The 18,027-nt window shown below is 38.2% G+C and overlaps 1 protein-coding gene across 7 annotated transcripts; it reads left to right on the top strand.

Moving 5' to 3' along the window:
• Positions 1 to 12,646: 12,646 nt before the first annotated feature.
• Positions 12,647 to 18,025, top strand: rnf175 (ring finger protein 175). Of its 7 annotated transcripts, none has more exons than XM_081701213.1 (10): positions 12,652 to 12,907; positions 13,481 to 13,518; positions 13,756 to 13,860; positions 14,050 to 14,191; positions 14,722 to 14,876; positions 15,024 to 15,131; positions 15,323 to 15,461; positions 15,718 to 15,851; positions 16,172 to 16,273; positions 16,556 to 18,025. In XM_081701213.1, the coding sequence occupies exons 4-10, from the start codon at positions 14,066 to 14,068 to the stop codon at positions 16,674 to 16,676; spliced, it is 885 nt and encodes a 294-aa protein (XP_081557339.1). In that variant the 5' UTR covers positions 12,652 to 12,907; positions 13,481 to 13,518; positions 13,756 to 13,860; positions 14,050 to 14,065; the 3' UTR covers positions 16,677 to 18,025. The 7 variants fall into 7 exon arrangements, with proteins under 7 accessions (XP_081557337.1, XP_081557342.1, XP_081557343.1 ...); XM_081701214.1 differs by having other exon boundaries at positions 12,681 to 12,705; XM_081701211.1 differs by lacking the exon at positions 13,756 to 13,860 and having other exon boundaries at positions 12,647 to 12,705.
• The last annotated feature ends 2 nt before the right edge of the window (positions 18,026 to 18,027 follow it).

The raw sequence follows: 18,027 nt of genomic DNA, 5'->3' as shown, positions 1-18,027 counted from the left end.
AAAGTTCTTAAATATGATTTCAGAAAAATTAATTAATAAATGTAATAAAATAAAATTAATAAAATCAAATGTTATTATTGTAATAAGATAGTACAGAAAGTATTAAGCTTAGAAAATTGTCTTGTTGTGTCCAATGGTCTGTTGGTGTGTTATTTGTCTGCTCTTTGTTTGTCGGTGTGATGGTGGCAGCACAGAGAGAATGGGAGGGGAGGTTGAAATAAAAAGTTATTTATTGTCCATAGTTCCAAGACTGAGAAGCAGTGATCAAAAGGAAAGCTGAACACACGATGAAGTCAGCGTTGATGCCATTCAAGTGTGTGGTTCAACAGTCCGTTAATGTTCAGCGCTAACTTCAGGTAACTGTCGGCTTAAATAGCAAAAGAGGGAAATAAGGATCAGGTGCGTCGGGTTAATAAGTGGGTGACTGTGAGCATGACAGGTTTGTGGTGCAGTCCTGAGCAGGAGTGAGCTTGTCCCTCCTGCTGGATGACCATCCTCTCTCCTCCACAAATGGAGCAGGGCCCTTACTCGGTAAACCAGTTCTCCCTCCACCTCTAGCGGTGGAGATGGAGTCTCTGAGGGAGTTCCCTCCTCTGTGAGGGGGCCTTTCATCACCGGCTTCAGGACCGATATCTGGAAAGCCCAAAACGCATGACTGTTCCCAGGCAAGCCTATCCGGTAGGTCACTTTGTGGCTTGTAACTTGCCCTTAGGACCAGCCCAACCATCCATTGTTGCCACCCACACTCTCTCCTGGCTCATATTGAGGGGTTTCCCCATGCTTCCTATCTGCCTTCCTCTTGTAGGCTGCAATGGCTGAATGTAACTGCCGGTGTGTCTCTGCCTAGACCTGCTCACTACACCAACACCATGTTTGGACAGCTGGTTGGTCAAATATAGGGGGGGGTTCCATGGGTAGAGCGGAGGTTGATAACCTAGAACACATTCAAACAGGGTCAGTTTCATTCCGGCATGACGAAATGTTTTGTGCATACTCCACCCATAGGAGCTATGCACTCCACATCTTGGGATGCTGCTTACAGTACAGGCATAAAAATTTGCCCAGCTCCTAATTGACTTGTTCCACCTGTCCGTTAGCCTGAGGGTGGTAGCCAGATATCAGGCTAACGGTGATGTTTAGCTTGCTTAGCAACTCGTGCCACACAAAGAGTGCATCTGCCCTTACATTCTTATCTCCCGGTCTACAAGCCTGCCAGGAGTTCATTCTCTTGTTGGTTTGTAAATATTCCTAGTTTTTGTGGTCTGTGATCACCATAAAAGGGTGTCGCGCTTCCTCTAGCCAGTGTCTCCATTCCACAAATGCGAATTTCATAGCCAGGAGCTTTCGATCCCCAACCCCATAATTTTGTTCTGATGGGCTTAGCTTCTTGGAGAAGTAGACTATGGGCCTTAGCTGCCCGCCTCACCCCCTGTGTTGGGACAGCACCGCTCTAAATCCCACATCCAAGGCGACAACCTCCGCCATGAAAGGCATCTCCAGGTTGGGTTGCTGCATAACAGGAGTGGTAGATAAGGCTGTTTTTAGGTCTGTGAAGGACCCTCTGTGTCATCCTCCTTAACGCGTTTGAGGTTGTATGAGCTATGTAAGTCTAACTTGGTAAAATTTCAGGCTCCCCAGAGCTGGGACTTGGGGAAGAGGATAGGGTTTTTTTTCCAACAGTTTGCTCAGTCTTCGATAGTCCATGCATGGCCTCAAGCCCCTGTCCTTGTTAATGAAGAATACACTGGCGGAGGCGGGAGATGTGGAGAGAAGAATGTAACCCTGGGCAAAAGCTTCCTTTATATATTATATGTTCCATGAAACGATCCTACTCCTGGGAGAAGGCTTAGATTTTGTATCAAGGGGGACCAGCCCCCTTCCTCAGGTTAATGACACAGTTCATGTACGCTGAGTAAGCTTAACGGGGCTGAATACCTCTGTGAGGTCTCGATATTCTCGAGGAACAGCAATGTCCTTGTTAGCATCATGGCTCTCTTTCAACATAGACTGGAGAGGCACAGCCCGCTTAGGGAAGCATTGCCTATTGTAGGTGGGTGCCAACTCAAGGATGCAATTCTCAGTTCACAACAGGTGAGGGTTGTGCAAACGTAACCAGGGAAGACCTAATGTGAGGGGGTGAGAAAAAGAAGAAAGTAAATAAAAAGACATGTGCTCTAAGTGTTCCCCTATTTATTTTGTGTAGAACACCAGGAGTGATGTGCGTGATAAACCCTGAACTCACAGGCCCTCCATCAAGCGCTTGCACACATAATGGAGAAGGCAGGGAAATGGCCTTTATCCTATCCTCTTTGCAAATCTCCCATCCATCAAATTCCCCACTGCTCCAGTGTCCACCAGTGCTGTGGCAGAAAGAGATCAGCCCTTGTGCAACACCTCTACAGGAATATGGAAACTTGAAAGAGCTGGGGAGCAACTCACTGAATTGCCCTCTTTTCTCTGCACCCATGGCTTGTGCCATACCCTGGCTACGCCCAGCTGCATTGGTTCCTCCGAAACCTCAGCTTGTCCAGCTGACGAAGGAACCTCTTGATGCAATGACCCTTGATGGAAGTGGCGACAGCACTCCTGCAAAAGGCGGTCGTATCAAAGGTTTAAAGGTTCAAAAAGGCTTTTATTATCATTTCAGCTATATACATAGCAAAAATGAAATAATGTTCCTCCCGGACCTTGGTGCAACATAAAACAAAACAAGTGCATTAGGCAACACTCTACATGAGTGCAAACAATACAATACAATAAATAAATACAGGACAGGACCAATATACAATGAACAGACAGTGCATTTATTTTTACCAGTACGCAATACTGGGAATACGTAAAGTGGGTTGTGCATAGGAGTCAGTGACATGCTATACTGAACACAGCAGTCACCGGTAGCAGCCAGAACAGTTCAGAGTACAGTGCTGATTTAGTACAGTACTCTAGCAGCAAGTAGGAATAATGTGCAAGAGTGCAAAAGGAGTGCATATATGTGTGTGTGAAGTTTGACTTCAGCAACTAGTCCGATACAAAAACAATGTGTATGCGTGTATGTGTGTGTGTATGGCTATGTGTGTATGTGTGTGTGTGTGTGTGTGTGTGTGTGTGTGTGTGTGTGTGTGTGTGTGTGCGTGTGCGCGCATGCATGACTGTATTTAAGCATGTGTGTATGTGTGTGTGTATAAAAGTGTCCGTTTGTTGGAATTGGAATTGGAATTAGCCAGAGTTCAGGAGTCTGATGGCTTCTGGGAACAAAAACTGTTGGACAGTCTAGAGGTGAGGGACCAGATGCTGCTGTACCTTTTTCCAGATAGTAAAAGGGTGAACAGTTTGTGTGAGGGGTGTGTGGGATCTCCCACAATGCTGGTGGCTTTACGGATGCAACATGTTGTGTAGATGTCCATGATAGAGGGAAGAGAGACCCCAATGATCTCAGCTGTTCTCACAATTCTCTAAAGGGTCTTGCGGTCAAAGATGGTGCAGTTCCCAAACCAGGTAGTGATGCAGCTGCTCAGGATGCTCTCTATAGTACCTCTATAGAAGGTAGTGAGGATGGGTGATGGGAGATGGGCTTTACTCAGCTTGCAAAGGAAGTAGAGACGTTGCTGGGCTCTCTTGGTAATGGAACTGGTGTTCAGGGTCCAGGTGAAGTTCTCCGCTAAGTGAACACCAAGGAACTTTGTGTTCTTGACGATCTACACTGAGGAGCCATTGATGGTAAGTGGGGAGTGATCTCGCCTTGCTCTCCTGAAGTCAACAACCATCTCTTTTGTTTTGTCAACATTCAGATACAGGTTGTTGACCTTGCACCAGCTCAGCAGTTCTTGTACCTCCTCTCTGTATGCTGAGTCGTCGTCCTTGTTGATGAGACCCACCATGGTCATGTCATCAGCAAACTTGATGATGTGGTTCGAGCTGTGCATTGCTGCACAGTCATGAGTCAGCAGTGTGAACAGCAGAGGGCTAAGTATGCTGCCCTGGGGAGCATCAGTACTCAGTGTGGTGATGTTGGAAGTGCTGCTCCCGATCCAGACTGACTGATGTCTACCAGTGAAGAAATCCAGGATTTGACCTCTGTTCTGCCTGTTATTAGTTTCAACTTATTTGTGTTTCCATCGTTAGCCCTCATTTGCCCTCATTTACCTGTGTATTTAAACTGTTTTTCCCTGTCTGGTTCCTGGTCATGTATTCCAGATCTGTAAGTATTTATACTTTGACTCTGGAACATACAATCAGATTCGCCCTTAATAATCTTGCTCCTATTAGCATTTGAGTTCACCTCTCTATTGCACCATGTCACAGGATTGCTCAATGAGGGCTTGGTTCCCACATCTGTAAAGTTGCTTTTTGTAAATGCTTGTTGCAAAAACTGTTATATAAATAATTTTGACTTGAATGTTCTGTTTGAAAGACATAGATGTTCTCTGCAATAAAGTGTTTGGCTTATTTTTAAAAAGGCATTAACCTTGAATAAGGGTGATACAAACTATGCAGAGTATGAAGACAATGTAGTTTAAAAACAGAATGGCTATTATTGTGGGCTAAATGATACTTCATTTCCACAATTTAGAATTTAGCTTGGCAGTTTGAAATTTTGTGCAATTTATACATATTTTATTTTGAAATGCATGTTCATAAAAGTTTTGTTGTAATGAAGCCAATACACACCCCATAATTACTATTACTTTTTGCACATATCATGAGCTAAATGTGTAGTGTTGTATAATGTATAACAAAACATCTGGTGTTTAAATTGATTGGTATTAACTCGATATCAACACTAGTGCATACATCAAAAAGTAAAACTATCTGAGTCATATGTGGCATTATCTGATTAATAAAATAGGTTTTTAAGGGAACTTTAAAAATTATATATGAGAATGATTAATTGGGAAGAAGGTTGTGATCTCCCAGGTTCAATCCTTTGTTAGTTAACAGTTCTAAAGTATATCTGGGATTTTATCAAAATGCTTGGGTCAAAAATAGGTCCACTCACAAGAAAATTAGAATATATATATATATATATATATATATATATATATATATATATGTGTGTGTGTGTGTGTGTGTGTGTGTGTGTGTGTGTGTGTGTGTGTGTGATAGGGAATATGCAGAGGATGTGGAAACTATAGATGTGTTGAAACCCAACATCAACACATGAATGCTATTGTAAGGGGGAGCCAGTACAACAGATCAGAGGGGACACCATTCGTAAAGTCCAAGTGAAGTATGTGAAAGGCTGTGGGAAGTGCAGCACTATGGATGATTACTACTATGACTATCACTTAGACCAACTAGCTGATATACACCACAGCAGAAGTGATACTTGAGATGCTTAATGAGCAGATGATCATCAAGGAGCTTAAGGAATAACCTCACTGTATCCTCAGTGATATCCTCAGTGAAGGAGGTTGGAAGCCAAGATAAGGCAATGCAGAGAAAAGTTAGCCTTAACCAACTGGCAGGCACAGTATATAGAAACATCTGTGCTGAGTACAGGCTGGAAGTTCCAAGGTCAAAGTGGGATACATAATAAAATAAAAAACATTACTGGTGTGTGAACCACAAACATAGTACTGTATATTTACATATTTCAATTTTTACCAATTTGCCTATAACAAAATTATTTTGTGAAAGCAAAATATTCACATATTTACTGGGTTAGTTCATAAAGAACAGGTTAGGTCAGTAAACTGTAATAAAATTAAACACATAACATTGTAACTTCCATACTTTACAGTTCAGTCAACTTCTACTATTTTTTTCTATAATTCTATAATAATTATTTTATATTTGTCCCTTCCCACTTGAAAAATGTATATAACATTTTGAATTTGAACTAAATGTATTTGAACTAAATACATTGCCTGATTTATCAATCAAATGAAGAGACTCAAATTGATAGTAAACTGATTATTCATAAATGTTCATCAATATTTAAATATTAATACAGTAGATGCCACATTCATGGTATTCTAAACAAGTCTACAATAGACATTTAGACATTTAGAATTTAAAAACTTTTGCCAAAACTATTTTCCTTCTGGTTAATGACCCTTTTACTTACTTTCTGTACTGAGTGAAATCAAACCGCGTAGCTGATTTTTGATGTAGGTTCTTGCTCCAGCTCTGCAAGGAAGTGTAACACTGATAATGAGATAACAATGGAGATGAACCCTTAAGACTGGGTGTAACACTGCCTAGGGTTTTCTTTCACTTTAAATCACATTGAAGCAGACAAACATAGTTTTCATGCTGACTACGCAATAAAGTGAGCAACAAGTCCAGCAACAAATTCTGTTTGACACAGTACTGTTGTGCATACATCTCCATTATCAATTTTAGAGCAGTTGCTCTAAATGAAGTAATGCTCTAAAACATAAAGGTTTTTGTGGGATATGTATTTATTTTTTCTATGCAAAGCATATGGAAACTTATTTTAAAACAATTTCAAGTTCTTCGCATTTAATTAAGTTACTTTGTTGTTGGGAAATATTGTATTTGTAGATTTATGAGAAGTAAAATTGTAGCCCAGTTAAAGATATAGCCTAACATCATTGGAGGTTTTTAAAAATAATTATGAATTTTGTTGTTACAAAGTGTGTAGTGTTTTTACACTGTTAACATAATACACTACACAATGGTTATCAAATTCTCCAGAAAATTAAAACAAATATTAGATAAATTAGTATAAAAATGACTATATTCTACTTTTAGGGTTCAGCTGTCACTTGTCACTGATTTTGAGACATGGGATAGGATGATGATGGGATTAAAATGTTAGAATGTATCTGAATTCTGCCATAAATTTGAGATTAAAATCATTATAGCATGACTGAATGACATATAGGTTCCTGCTAATCTTGTGGTGTATATATTTTTAAAAAAAAGAAGATGATTTTAGCTTTTTTCTGTGTTTTAGGCTTTCCAAAAGAAGACCAAATAAAACATTAGTAAGATTTCATCTTACTGAGAAAAAGATGTACTTTCCAATGGAATCGGGGTTTGTGAACATGTGATATAATGCTTTTCTTCTGTATTCGATTTTTTTTGTTCCACAAAACTGATACATGGTGGGTGGTTAGCAGAATTTCAAATTATTATTCAAATCCTCTAGTTTACAAACAGAATTTCTTTTATAAGTTGAAGTTGGAAAAAACGAAGGTACTCATTTTATTGCTGCAATGCTCCCCAGTCATGGCCCTGGAGTACCCCACCCTAACAGAACCACTTAAGCGCCAAGGGCTTGTTTAATTAGGTCTTTTTGATGTATTCGGTTATAGCAATGAAAACCTCAACTTACGCAAGGAGTTGTACTTCAGGTACCGGTTTGGGTACTTTTTCCATTGTCTTCTAGCTCAAAATAGTTGATGACAATGATGATGAATGTGAGGATACGCAACTGAAAAAAAACAAAACACAACACTGAAAAACAATTCATTGCTATGGGTATGCTGAAAAACTGGATATGGTTGGCAAGTTGTTTCTCTCCATGTGTTCTTAGCAATGCAATACATAATCTACCTGGGTACTTGAAGAAATAGGATTTGTGTTAAGATGTCTGTATTTATCATCTCTGTAAACATTTAGTTCTAAACTATTTTAGCCTGTTAAAATTAGTAGTACAACTGATTGGAAATATTTCTTAGTGCATCGTTAATTCTTATATTCTAAACATCACTGACTTAGCCTGGGGTTTTGCAGGTACAAATGGCAAGATTAAATCTGACTAACACCTTGTCATTTTATGTGTAATGATTTTCCTGAAATTTTAGCTTTCAGAAAATACCTAAAAATTAAGTTGGATTAAGTTGGATGGAAGCTCATATGGGATGATCTAGCAGTAGAAGTGAATGGGATCTCTCCAAGTATTTCATTTGATTTCTCCAACTACCAGGGCACTATATTGATTATCTCTTCTGGGAATGGCCTTGAGCAAGTGTAAAATACAGAGGTTTCTGATAACTAAGATGAGCAAATGCTATTTACAAGATGCCCTCTATTTGATCAGTTAGTTTTGTAAGTTATTTCTTTACAACACAGACAAAAGAGGCTGCACTCTGTAAAAATTAAATATACGAGAACATAAATAAATACAAAGAAAAATATGGGTGTTACAAAAGTGTCTAGGCCACAACAACAAGAGATGATAAAAGATTGGTAGCTGATAGTGGAATGGCATGTGGAATGACTAAATAAAAGACTAGTAGAGCAGTACCAGCTCAGTACTCTTAATTACATAGTGAGTGATTAAGACTGCAAGAAGAAATGTCGGACTGGCTCTTTGCAGGTCACCAGTGCTATATTGGCTCCACAGTTAGTATTGAGGGCTTGAAGACAATGGCCCTTATTTATCAAAGCTGTGGATGATCAAATCAGCTCATATAATGAGATCACACAGATTACAGCGACAGCTTTGCATCTTTATGATCAAACTCACATCTGTATAAGGTGTGAAAATTTGAGCATAATAATTTAACAATCTTCTGAAAAATAAAATAGCATTGTAAATCCAGACCTGGATCTTTGTTAATACTCAATCCTTGAACTAAGTATAAATAAACAAGCATCTCTAACTGGAATTTCCTTGTGAATTTACTTCCTTCTTTTCATTTGCTGTCCATTTTGAGTAAGCAAAATCTGCTTAATGCTTGCCTTTTATTGGCCTACTAGCACTATGCCTGCATTAGGGCATGTTTAATGCAAATATTATGTATACAAGTGCAATTTGGGATACTCTTTGCAAATTACGATACTCAGGATACTTTTTGCAAAGGGCCATTGTTTGGATCTTGCCCACACATATAGCTAAGTTAATCCTCATTAAAAAGCAAAATGCATAATGTTAAAAGCAAAGTCTAGTGGAGGAGGCATAATGGTATGGGGTTATTTGTTAGGATTTGGGCTAAGCCCTGTGTAGGTGTACAAGTAGGGTATATTGTGCTCGGTAAGAATGAAACAGAAAGGGATCCTGCTGTTATTGTTACTGTAGGTTCCTACTCCAGCTCTGCATAGATGTGTGACTGTAACAGTGAAGTGACACTGGAGAGAAACCAAAAACAGTGGGTGTATCGGATAGGATTTACTTTCACTTTAAATAATATGGAAAGAGACTACTACAGTAGTTTTAAGTCAGAATACAAAAAAACACACAAAAACAACCAACAAATTCTCTTTCACACAATAGTTGTACTTTTTACTGTTGTATACACTATGTTATACTTTTTGTAACAACAGTTATCTGTTGAAATGTACACTTTAATTTAAATCCTCATAGGCATCCTGTCAGTGCAATGAACTCTTATTCAGGTATTCAGTGAATAATGTGTCCCCCTAGAAGAAAGGCAGCAGTGTCTGCCTGGGCATATTCAAAATCATTATGATAAAATATTCTTACCAATTGCCATCAGTTCCTCAAGGCCTAGAACAGCTAGAAAGAGCTCATTATTTCACCAGACTAGATTTACACTATTTCAACATCGTCTGAGTCAGATAACCACTGCCTAAATTTCTTCAAATAAAACCACGTTAATGTTGTAGGTTTCTGAAGTGCCATTTAGAGAGTGTAAACTGATTACAAAGTATTTATAAATTCTAAACTTTTTATAATGTAGATTTTGAATGGGGATAAAGTGACTGAAGAACTCATGACATTTCCAATCCTACTTTTAGTGCTTTACAAACATTTGAAAGTTTGAAAAATGGTTTGCTATCCAAAAAACCCTGACTTTTATGAACCTTTCTGCATTAAGAGGAATCAACCTACTGATATTGTTCAAATTGTGTTTGTATCCCAGGCTGTCTTAAAGTGGCAGTGTCCAACCTTATCTTAAGACATCTGGTCTTGATTCACTTATTTTTTACTCATTATAGGTCTATTGATAAATTGTGTTTTATTTGTAAGAAACACAACACTGAGACAGCTCTGCTGAGAATTTTGAATGATCTTTTAATGAGTGCTGACTCTGGGCAGGAGCTCCATATTAGTGCTGTTGGATCTTAACACAGCCGTTGACATGATTAACCTTTTAATAAGCATAACAGGCACTTCTTTAAAATGGTTTGTCTTATTATTTAACATGTGGAGTCTCCCAGGGATCTGTTGTCTGCCCTATTTTATCCTCTTTTTATATGTTACTGATTGGGGTTTTAATATTTCTTTCCCTTTTTTGCATGACACACAGTTATATCTCTCTGTGAAGTGTGATAACTTCAGCAGAGTATCCAAACTATTGTACTGCATTACAGCCATTAAGGACTGTTTATCTAGTAACTTTTAAAGATAAATGAGGACAAGACAGAGGTCTTTATTATCCAGAGATGTCCAAGCACACCAAGAATGAATCCTTCTCTGAAAAATCTGGGCATTATTTTTGCCTCTCAGTTAAGTGTCAAGAAACCTGTCCAATTATGTTGAGAAATATAGCAAAAGTTAAAGTAACGCTAATTCTGAAAGATTAATCACCTTTTCTCCTTCCCTTTTATTCACTCAGAGATACAACTTTGCACTCTACTAATCCAAAGCACCAGCTTCACGGCTATCTCACTACAAAATATTGTGTGTTGCCCTAAAAAAATCATAGTCTCAAATCACTAATTCACTCACTTTTCTTCACAAATATCTGGCGTCATAATTTTGAAACATCACAGTCTGTAAACCAAGGATATGTGCATTTCTACTACCTTTTTACCATAAGGTTTTTACTGGAGTCATTTAGTACCATGTCATACTGGAAGGTAAATTGTTTTTTTTTGTTTTTTTTATCTGAACAATGTGTAGCATGAGTAATAAGTGGGGTGAGGCAGAATGCAAGTACATTTAAGCTTTATTAAGGGCAAGATGCAAGGCTCAAAGTGGAGGCAGGCAACCACAACCGAGACACTATAACCACAAACAAGGAAACAAGGAATGCATGGAAATTGGCTCAGTAATACACTAAATGGCAAAGCCAGAGATTCCAGAGGAAAGGGTGTGTAAACATAAGTGCTAAAGCAACTAAAACCATGGGACAGGTGACAAGTGTAATAGGAGCTGGGGGTGAATAGGATCAAGGGTGGTGACAAGAAAATCAAAAAACAGTGTGGTTGCCAGGGAAACCATATGGAAGATCCAAGAGAGACATATATGCAGCATGCATTCTGAAGTGAGTAAAAAATAAAATGATAGTTAATCACCCTACTGGTAAGGGTTATACTTCTTGTTCTGGTAAATGTGTAACAGCATAATTGTGTAATTATATTTACAATTACAGTTACAATTTAATCACAATTACATTTACAATTACAGTACAATTACAGTACAATTTCCATGTAATTACATTTGGCAAAAGGGAGCAATGTGAGAAAAGATGTGTGCCTCAGTCTAGTTTTGTAGATGAGTAGTTAATTCCCATTCCTGTAAACCTGTATCACAATTTGTTTCCAACTCATTAGGCATTTATTGAGCCCTTCATACGTTGAGCCATGGATGAACTGTTTAGTGCACCAGGTCCCCAGAACTGAGGCTATGAAGTACTGTTCTCCAAAAGGTATTTTTATAATGACCACCAGAGTGCAGTTTTGTGCTAAAAATGTATGCTTCTGTAGGCAAAGATTGGCTTCAAGAAGACTGATATAAACAGACTTTTGTATTTTCAGCAGAACATTTCCCTGTAATAGCAGTGGAATTTACATGTGAGGCTTTTTAAAAACAACAGAAGGTTTTGTGGGAGAACAGTGAAGAGGGGAAAGGGGGGTTGTAACCACTCAATTTATACTCTGTAAAGACATATGAAACAACTGTATGAAGTACAGCATGACCCTGCATTAGGTCGTTAACATGATATTTTCAGAAACAAAGGGTAACTGATAGTATTTGTTATGCATATTTGTAAAATAACTTGCACACAAACATGAGAATAGGCCTACTGAGATCAGCAACAACTGACCCACAGGTCTACCTTCCAATTAAAACCAGGGTGCTTACACATTCCTACAATACAAAAAAAAAAAAAAAAAAGATGGAATTATTACATTTCTAGGACAAAGCTTTACAGCACAAATTAAATTACTGGAAGTGTCATGTGTGTTACACTATGAATAAATGAGTTTCCAAAATACATGTTTACCTGCTGTATACTTTATATTCTGTCTGATTTTATGCCCTGGGAGTGGGCAATGTGCTTTAAATATTTTTTTTAATTAGTTTTTTATTTCAATCCAAAATGAAGAAAGGCTTATAAATATCACGCGGTGAAATACTCGATTTTGATTGGTCAAGTGAGGTGTTCAGAAGTCAGTTTTTCTGGACATTATTAGATGTGACGTTTTTAGAAATTATTAGTATACACAGTCTAAACTATTTTAATATAGATTATAGGACATAAGGCATGGATCGCAAAACATATCTTCCAGTGTTTCACTAATACACCAAATTGTTGTGAACCTAGACTTGGAGAAAACGAGACAGAAACCTCAATATCCTGCGACAAGCTTCTTTGAAAAGCTAAGCAAACAAACGCTGTCTTAAAATTTCGCTGACGCATAAACGCTATAAATACGGACGGCACCCGAGCTGTGCGACGTCTATCTAATACGGTTGCCTTCTAGTTTAGTGCCCAGCAGCTACAGATCAGCGAATCAGCCACGTAACTATGACAGCGTTAAGCGTCATTTTAGCAGCGCTAGCTAGGTAGATAATCAGCTATGGCAGAGCAGCAACCTCAGGTAGCAAATACTCCACAAAAAAAGGGGGGGAAAAAGAAGCTAATTAAATGTAGTTGTCATCTCATTTTGAAGCATAATGCACGTTAGCAAGCTAGTGTTATCTGACTTAACAACAAGCACCGACACGGGTGATCTGTTTAATTTAGATTGCTAACGTTAGATAGCTAAACTCGCTAGTTTATCGGCATACGTGGCAATACGTGTAAGCATATTTTTTATTTGTAGTTTATAAAGTGAAACTGTTGGGACATTAACCATACATCTATAATATTTAATGACTTACTGTTTGCATTACTGCTTCTTTGTCACTGATTTCAAAAAGACTCCTTAAACTGAGCATTGTCAAGTAGCCTACTGGCTAGCTAGATAACTAACCTAGCTAGGTTAGGTAGCGTTACTTGTCTTATTAGCTAGTCTAGTTAGTCTTGTAGTCATAGGGTCTTATTGATGTGATGTGATGTGATGTGATGTGATGCGATGACGGGCTAAGTTATTACCCACATTAGCTAACTAGCTTATATATTAAGCTCGTATGCGGCTAAGCATAATGGAAAATGTCACGGTTATTTGGCTGTGCACGTGTATGAAATATTAAGCACTGGGTATATTGGCTGTTGGGTGTTAATTATTTTCAGATATATAGCGACAAGGCCCCTGTCCGAAAATTGTATAGGGCAGGGCAAAAGGTGGAGAAACCTCACGGTCGTAAAACTTTAATTATTTTTGTACAAAACTTTCTTATTCTCTCAAAATGACGTTCATATTTTCTATGCAGGATGATCCTGTGAAAATGTCCTACAGAGAAAACTTGAAGTAAGTGTATATTTTACGCAGTCCAGCATTTCCACATTAAACTTCATCAGTGGATCTCATTATCTTGATCGGAGAAAGCAAAGCTAATGGCATGGTATTTGAATGACTGCATTCACAAACAGATCAGAGGACAGCTGCAGGACCATTTTTAGGAAGTAACAAGCAGAGATGCTAATATTCATTCTATGCGTTATGCACAAGGCATGAAGATCAAAACGAGCTTTTGTTTGCCATCAGTTTTTCTTGTAGTTTGCCTGGCTGCTGAAATCAGAACTGCAGACTGTCGTGAGCATGGCCTTCCTTGTGGCCTTGACCCACTTCTGTGCGTCTTAGAGATGAACTGTATGTGTTCTTACATATGCATGCTTGCAAGCATATTATTATAGTATTCAGACATACTTAGCCATTACTTTGACATCTGCCCTGCTGTTATTTCCGTAAGTCTAATGTGTTGTGTGTGTGTGTAAGTAGCATTTTTGTGAGTGTATTCACCTGGCCTTCTGTGCATGTTTGTGTTTGTCCCTTTTCCAGGGTACAGCATGAGAAAATGCACGTCAAGCACAGTGGGCACGAAGCCATGCATGCTGAGATGGTCCTCATCTTCACCGCCACGCTGGTGGTCGCTCAGATCGTGCTTGTCCAGTGGAAGCAGAGACACTGCAGGTCTTACAATGTGAGTTCCTCCCTCTCCCCTGGGAGCTGCTATTAGCAGTGTCAGGAAGGAGGAAAAGTGCTACTCCTTGGTGACTTTCCCTTGGAGATTTGCCTTTTACAGTATGCATCTTCTTACAGCACTTGGCCAAACGGCACCCTTCAAATTATTCTAATTTGCTAGTTTATTTTCAGCCGGTTCATACACATTGAGGGTTTTACTCCCATGATTTTGATATTTTGATGTAACCTTTTTAGCATATTAGGGTATAAAACACCAGGAAATGGTTTAAATAGTATGCAGTGTGCTGGTTCATTCCTTACTTTGTTAATCTGACTGCTCTTGTAATATATAAATAGATGTTATCATCCAAACTTTGAACTTTTTTTTGTTTTTATTTTTAAACTTCCTATTATTAAATTTCCCCTGATGTGTGAACAGTGGTTAATTCCACTTGTGTGTGTGTGTGTGTGTGTGTGTGTGTGTGTGTGTGTGTGTGTGTGTGTGTGTGTGTGTGTGTGTGTGTGTGTGTGTGTATTACTGTCTTTTAGTTAGTGACGCTACTACAAATGTGGGTGGTGCCTCTATACTTCACAATAAAGCTTTACTGGTGGCGTTTTCTGTCAACATGGGGCATGTTCTCCGTCATCACCAGCTACGTCATATTCAGAGCCACCCGGAAACCTCTCGCTGGTAGAACACCAAGGTAACACGAGCGACCATAAAAGGGTTTGTTTGCAACCATTGCAGATGTTTAAATATTTGTAAACCTATAGTTTAAACCCCAATATTAGACAATACTGTGTCTCATCATTCTCTGTAGAATATACTAAGTGAATATGTGCTTTTTCAGGATGGTATATAAGTGGTTCCTCCTCATTTACAAGCTAAGCTATGCTGTAGGCGTGCTTGGTTACCTCGCCATCATGTTCACTATGTTTGGATTCAATGTTTTCTTTAGGTATGTGAACTTTTGCTCTGTAATAAACATGAAATTTCTGTTCATATGGATGTTACAAGATACTGAAACAAACTTCATTCTTTGCATTTAGTTTGGTAAGAGACTGTGCCTTAAATAATTTTTCATTTTTGTTTTTTCGACTTATTAAAAATGCAATGCACTATAAGTAAATCTCTTGTCGATCTTTGCAGGATCAAAGCTGAGGATTCTATGGATGTAGGTGTGATCATGCTGTTCTATGGACTCTACTATGGAGTTATGGGACGAGACTTTGCTGAAATCTGCTCAGACTACATGGCATCGACTATAGGGGTACAAATTATTTCTGATGTATGCAAATGCTTATAATTGTGTGTCTGTTTATCTGTATGATGTTCATAGTAAGGATAAGTTTAAAGTAAGCTGCAAAAAAAACTAAAACATTCTATATGGTTTTCTAGCCAATTTGCATATGTGCTGGTAATAATTTTACTGATTTTTTTCATGTTTTTATAGTCAGTAATGTGTGTAGTATGTGTATATATAGCACCAGTGTTGTTAATAGCCTGCTTTAAACTATACTCCATCTGTCCTATGTCTGTTGCAGTATTACAATATGGGTGGTATGCCATCTCGTAACCTGTGCCATGATATTTGTGCTGTGTGTGGACAGAAGACTTTTGTTGATGTGGATGAGGAGGGCATCATTGAAGACACCTACCAGCTCTCCTGCAATCACATGTATGCGATTAGCCCTTAGTGCTGGAGGGCCGCAGGTTCACATATACCCTGCTCTGATATACGATAGTACACTCACAGTAGGAAGTCATGAGATGAATTGGTTGTTACCCAGGGTGTAAGCATGAAACCACTTTTTGCCAAGGCATGACCAGACCTCAGAGAAAACCCCCTTTTTTAAATTCGGGATTAATTCATGTCTAACCTTCAGATGATGGTTAACGACTCTTCTGTTGAACAAATTAATTTTTAGCACTGTAACACCACCAAACAGCCATGAAAACCAATCACCATCTGAACCATCTATTCCTATTGCTGAACAGATTTCATGAATTCTGTATTCGTGGCTGGTGCATTGTGGGAAAGAAGCAGACCTGTCCATACTGCAATGAGAAAGTCGACCTCAAAAAAATGATGAACAATCCGTATCCTTTAAATTTGTTATTTTCTGCATGTGCTGGTCGAGGTCTTCTTTAAGTTGCCCTTATGCTATGTATTCTTGTAATATTTCTGTAGTGTGAGAATGAGGATTCTTCTATTTTAAGGACTATGCTGTTTATGAGCATTATAGTGAAGCGCTGAGTGGAAAAGCTGTGCTTGGTTTGTCTGTCACCTTCTGATGATCTTTGTTTTGATGCATCAGGATATTTTGAGAAATTGTTTTGTTATTCGTACGTTCTGTCTGCTTCCTTAAATCTGAACACCAGCTGGGAGAGAACACATGTTTTATATGGACAGCTTTTGGATTGGCTGAGGTACCTGGTTGCTTGGCAACCAATTATAATTGGCATTGTGCATGGAATAAATTTCTCACTCGGCCTGGAGTAAAATTGCAATATGAAGGCATCTTTGAAAATGTGCATGTATCTACATTTGTATGATATGGCTTTAGAATGGACTTGATGGAAGAGAATAGGCAGTGGCTTTTATACATTTTTATTTTATTTGATAGACCAATTAGCTGCCACAGCCATTGTTGGCATTCTTAAAAATTAGTTACAATGACTAATTCCTTGCACAATAAAGCTCTTTACTGTTTTGTTTTGTTTTTTTAAGTTATCTTTATCACTCCTATGAAAATTGTGCCAAGGGTGCTTTTCCTCTGTGCCATTAAGGCTCAGTGACATTATATATAGCAGTTGGTTGATGATAACCAGTATTAAAAGGCAATGTAATAAAGTTTCAGTTGATGATGATCTACTTATCTCCCATGTTTTCCCATGGGTCATTTTATTCAGGTTGTGAAAGAACAGAATTAAGACTGAGGTTCTTTCCAGTTTTCACAATTATCCTTAAGAAGCTTGTTGATGTCTTGTTATTCTACTGTTTCCATTATTTTCATGTGACTTCTCACAATTTGAATTCATACATCATTGAAACTTAATGTAGTGTTTGCTGTCAGTGTGATTACCAGTCCTCTGATCCTAGATTGACATATCATCTATGTGTGAGCAACAGCAGGATGTAGCTTTTTAGCATGATAGAAGATCCAGAAAGAGAGCTATTAATTCAGTTTGGGGCAATTTTCATGATTCTGAACTTAATATTTCCATGTTAAATATGGGTTTCACCATAGGGGAATGTCTCATTATTAACCAAAAATACACTGTGGGTCAGTAAGACCGGTATTGCACGACAGTTCATAAAGTTTGACACAAGGCTGATTTAATTTGCTTAATTTGGTGGCTGATTTTGGTTTGTCATTTTTTTTTTCTCTGAAGAGAAATAAAAATTAGTGATAAAGTTCTAAGTAATACATCAGGTATTCATGTCAACAGTTATCTGAATTTGCACTTTAAGTTATAATTGTTAATTTATTTTTAATGTATTAGCCTAATGATCTTCTAAACAATAAATGTGCCATACTTTTATTTGCCCTGTTTATGTATGTACATCACAGTATTGTAAAATGTGTGCACACTTGCAACTTTTACTTAGTGTAAGTGTTTGCAGTGGGGGGCGTTCAGCCGATTTCTCCTTGTTTTCAGGCCTTCACTGACTATACTGTAATTGTACCTCAAAAGAATCTCAGTAAAAAATAACCATTAAGTTTTACTGTGACTGCTGCAAAGATAACGTAGAGATCAAGTACATCAAACGGGTGGTAAGAGTTATCTTGTCAACTTATTGCATCATTTCTTTTCAAGAATAAAGTGAACTTGGACATTGAATCTGAATG

Source organism: Electrophorus electricus, chromosome 18, assembly GCF_041902795.1.
Source record: "Electrophorus electricus isolate QZ-2024a chromosome 18, ASM4190279v1, whole genome shotgun sequence".
Lineage (NCBI taxonomy): Eukaryota > Metazoa > Chordata > Actinopteri > Gymnotiformes > Gymnotidae > Electrophorus > Electrophorus electricus.
Note: the sequence above shows the minus strand (reverse complement) of the source record. Positions and strands in the feature narration are given on the sequence as shown.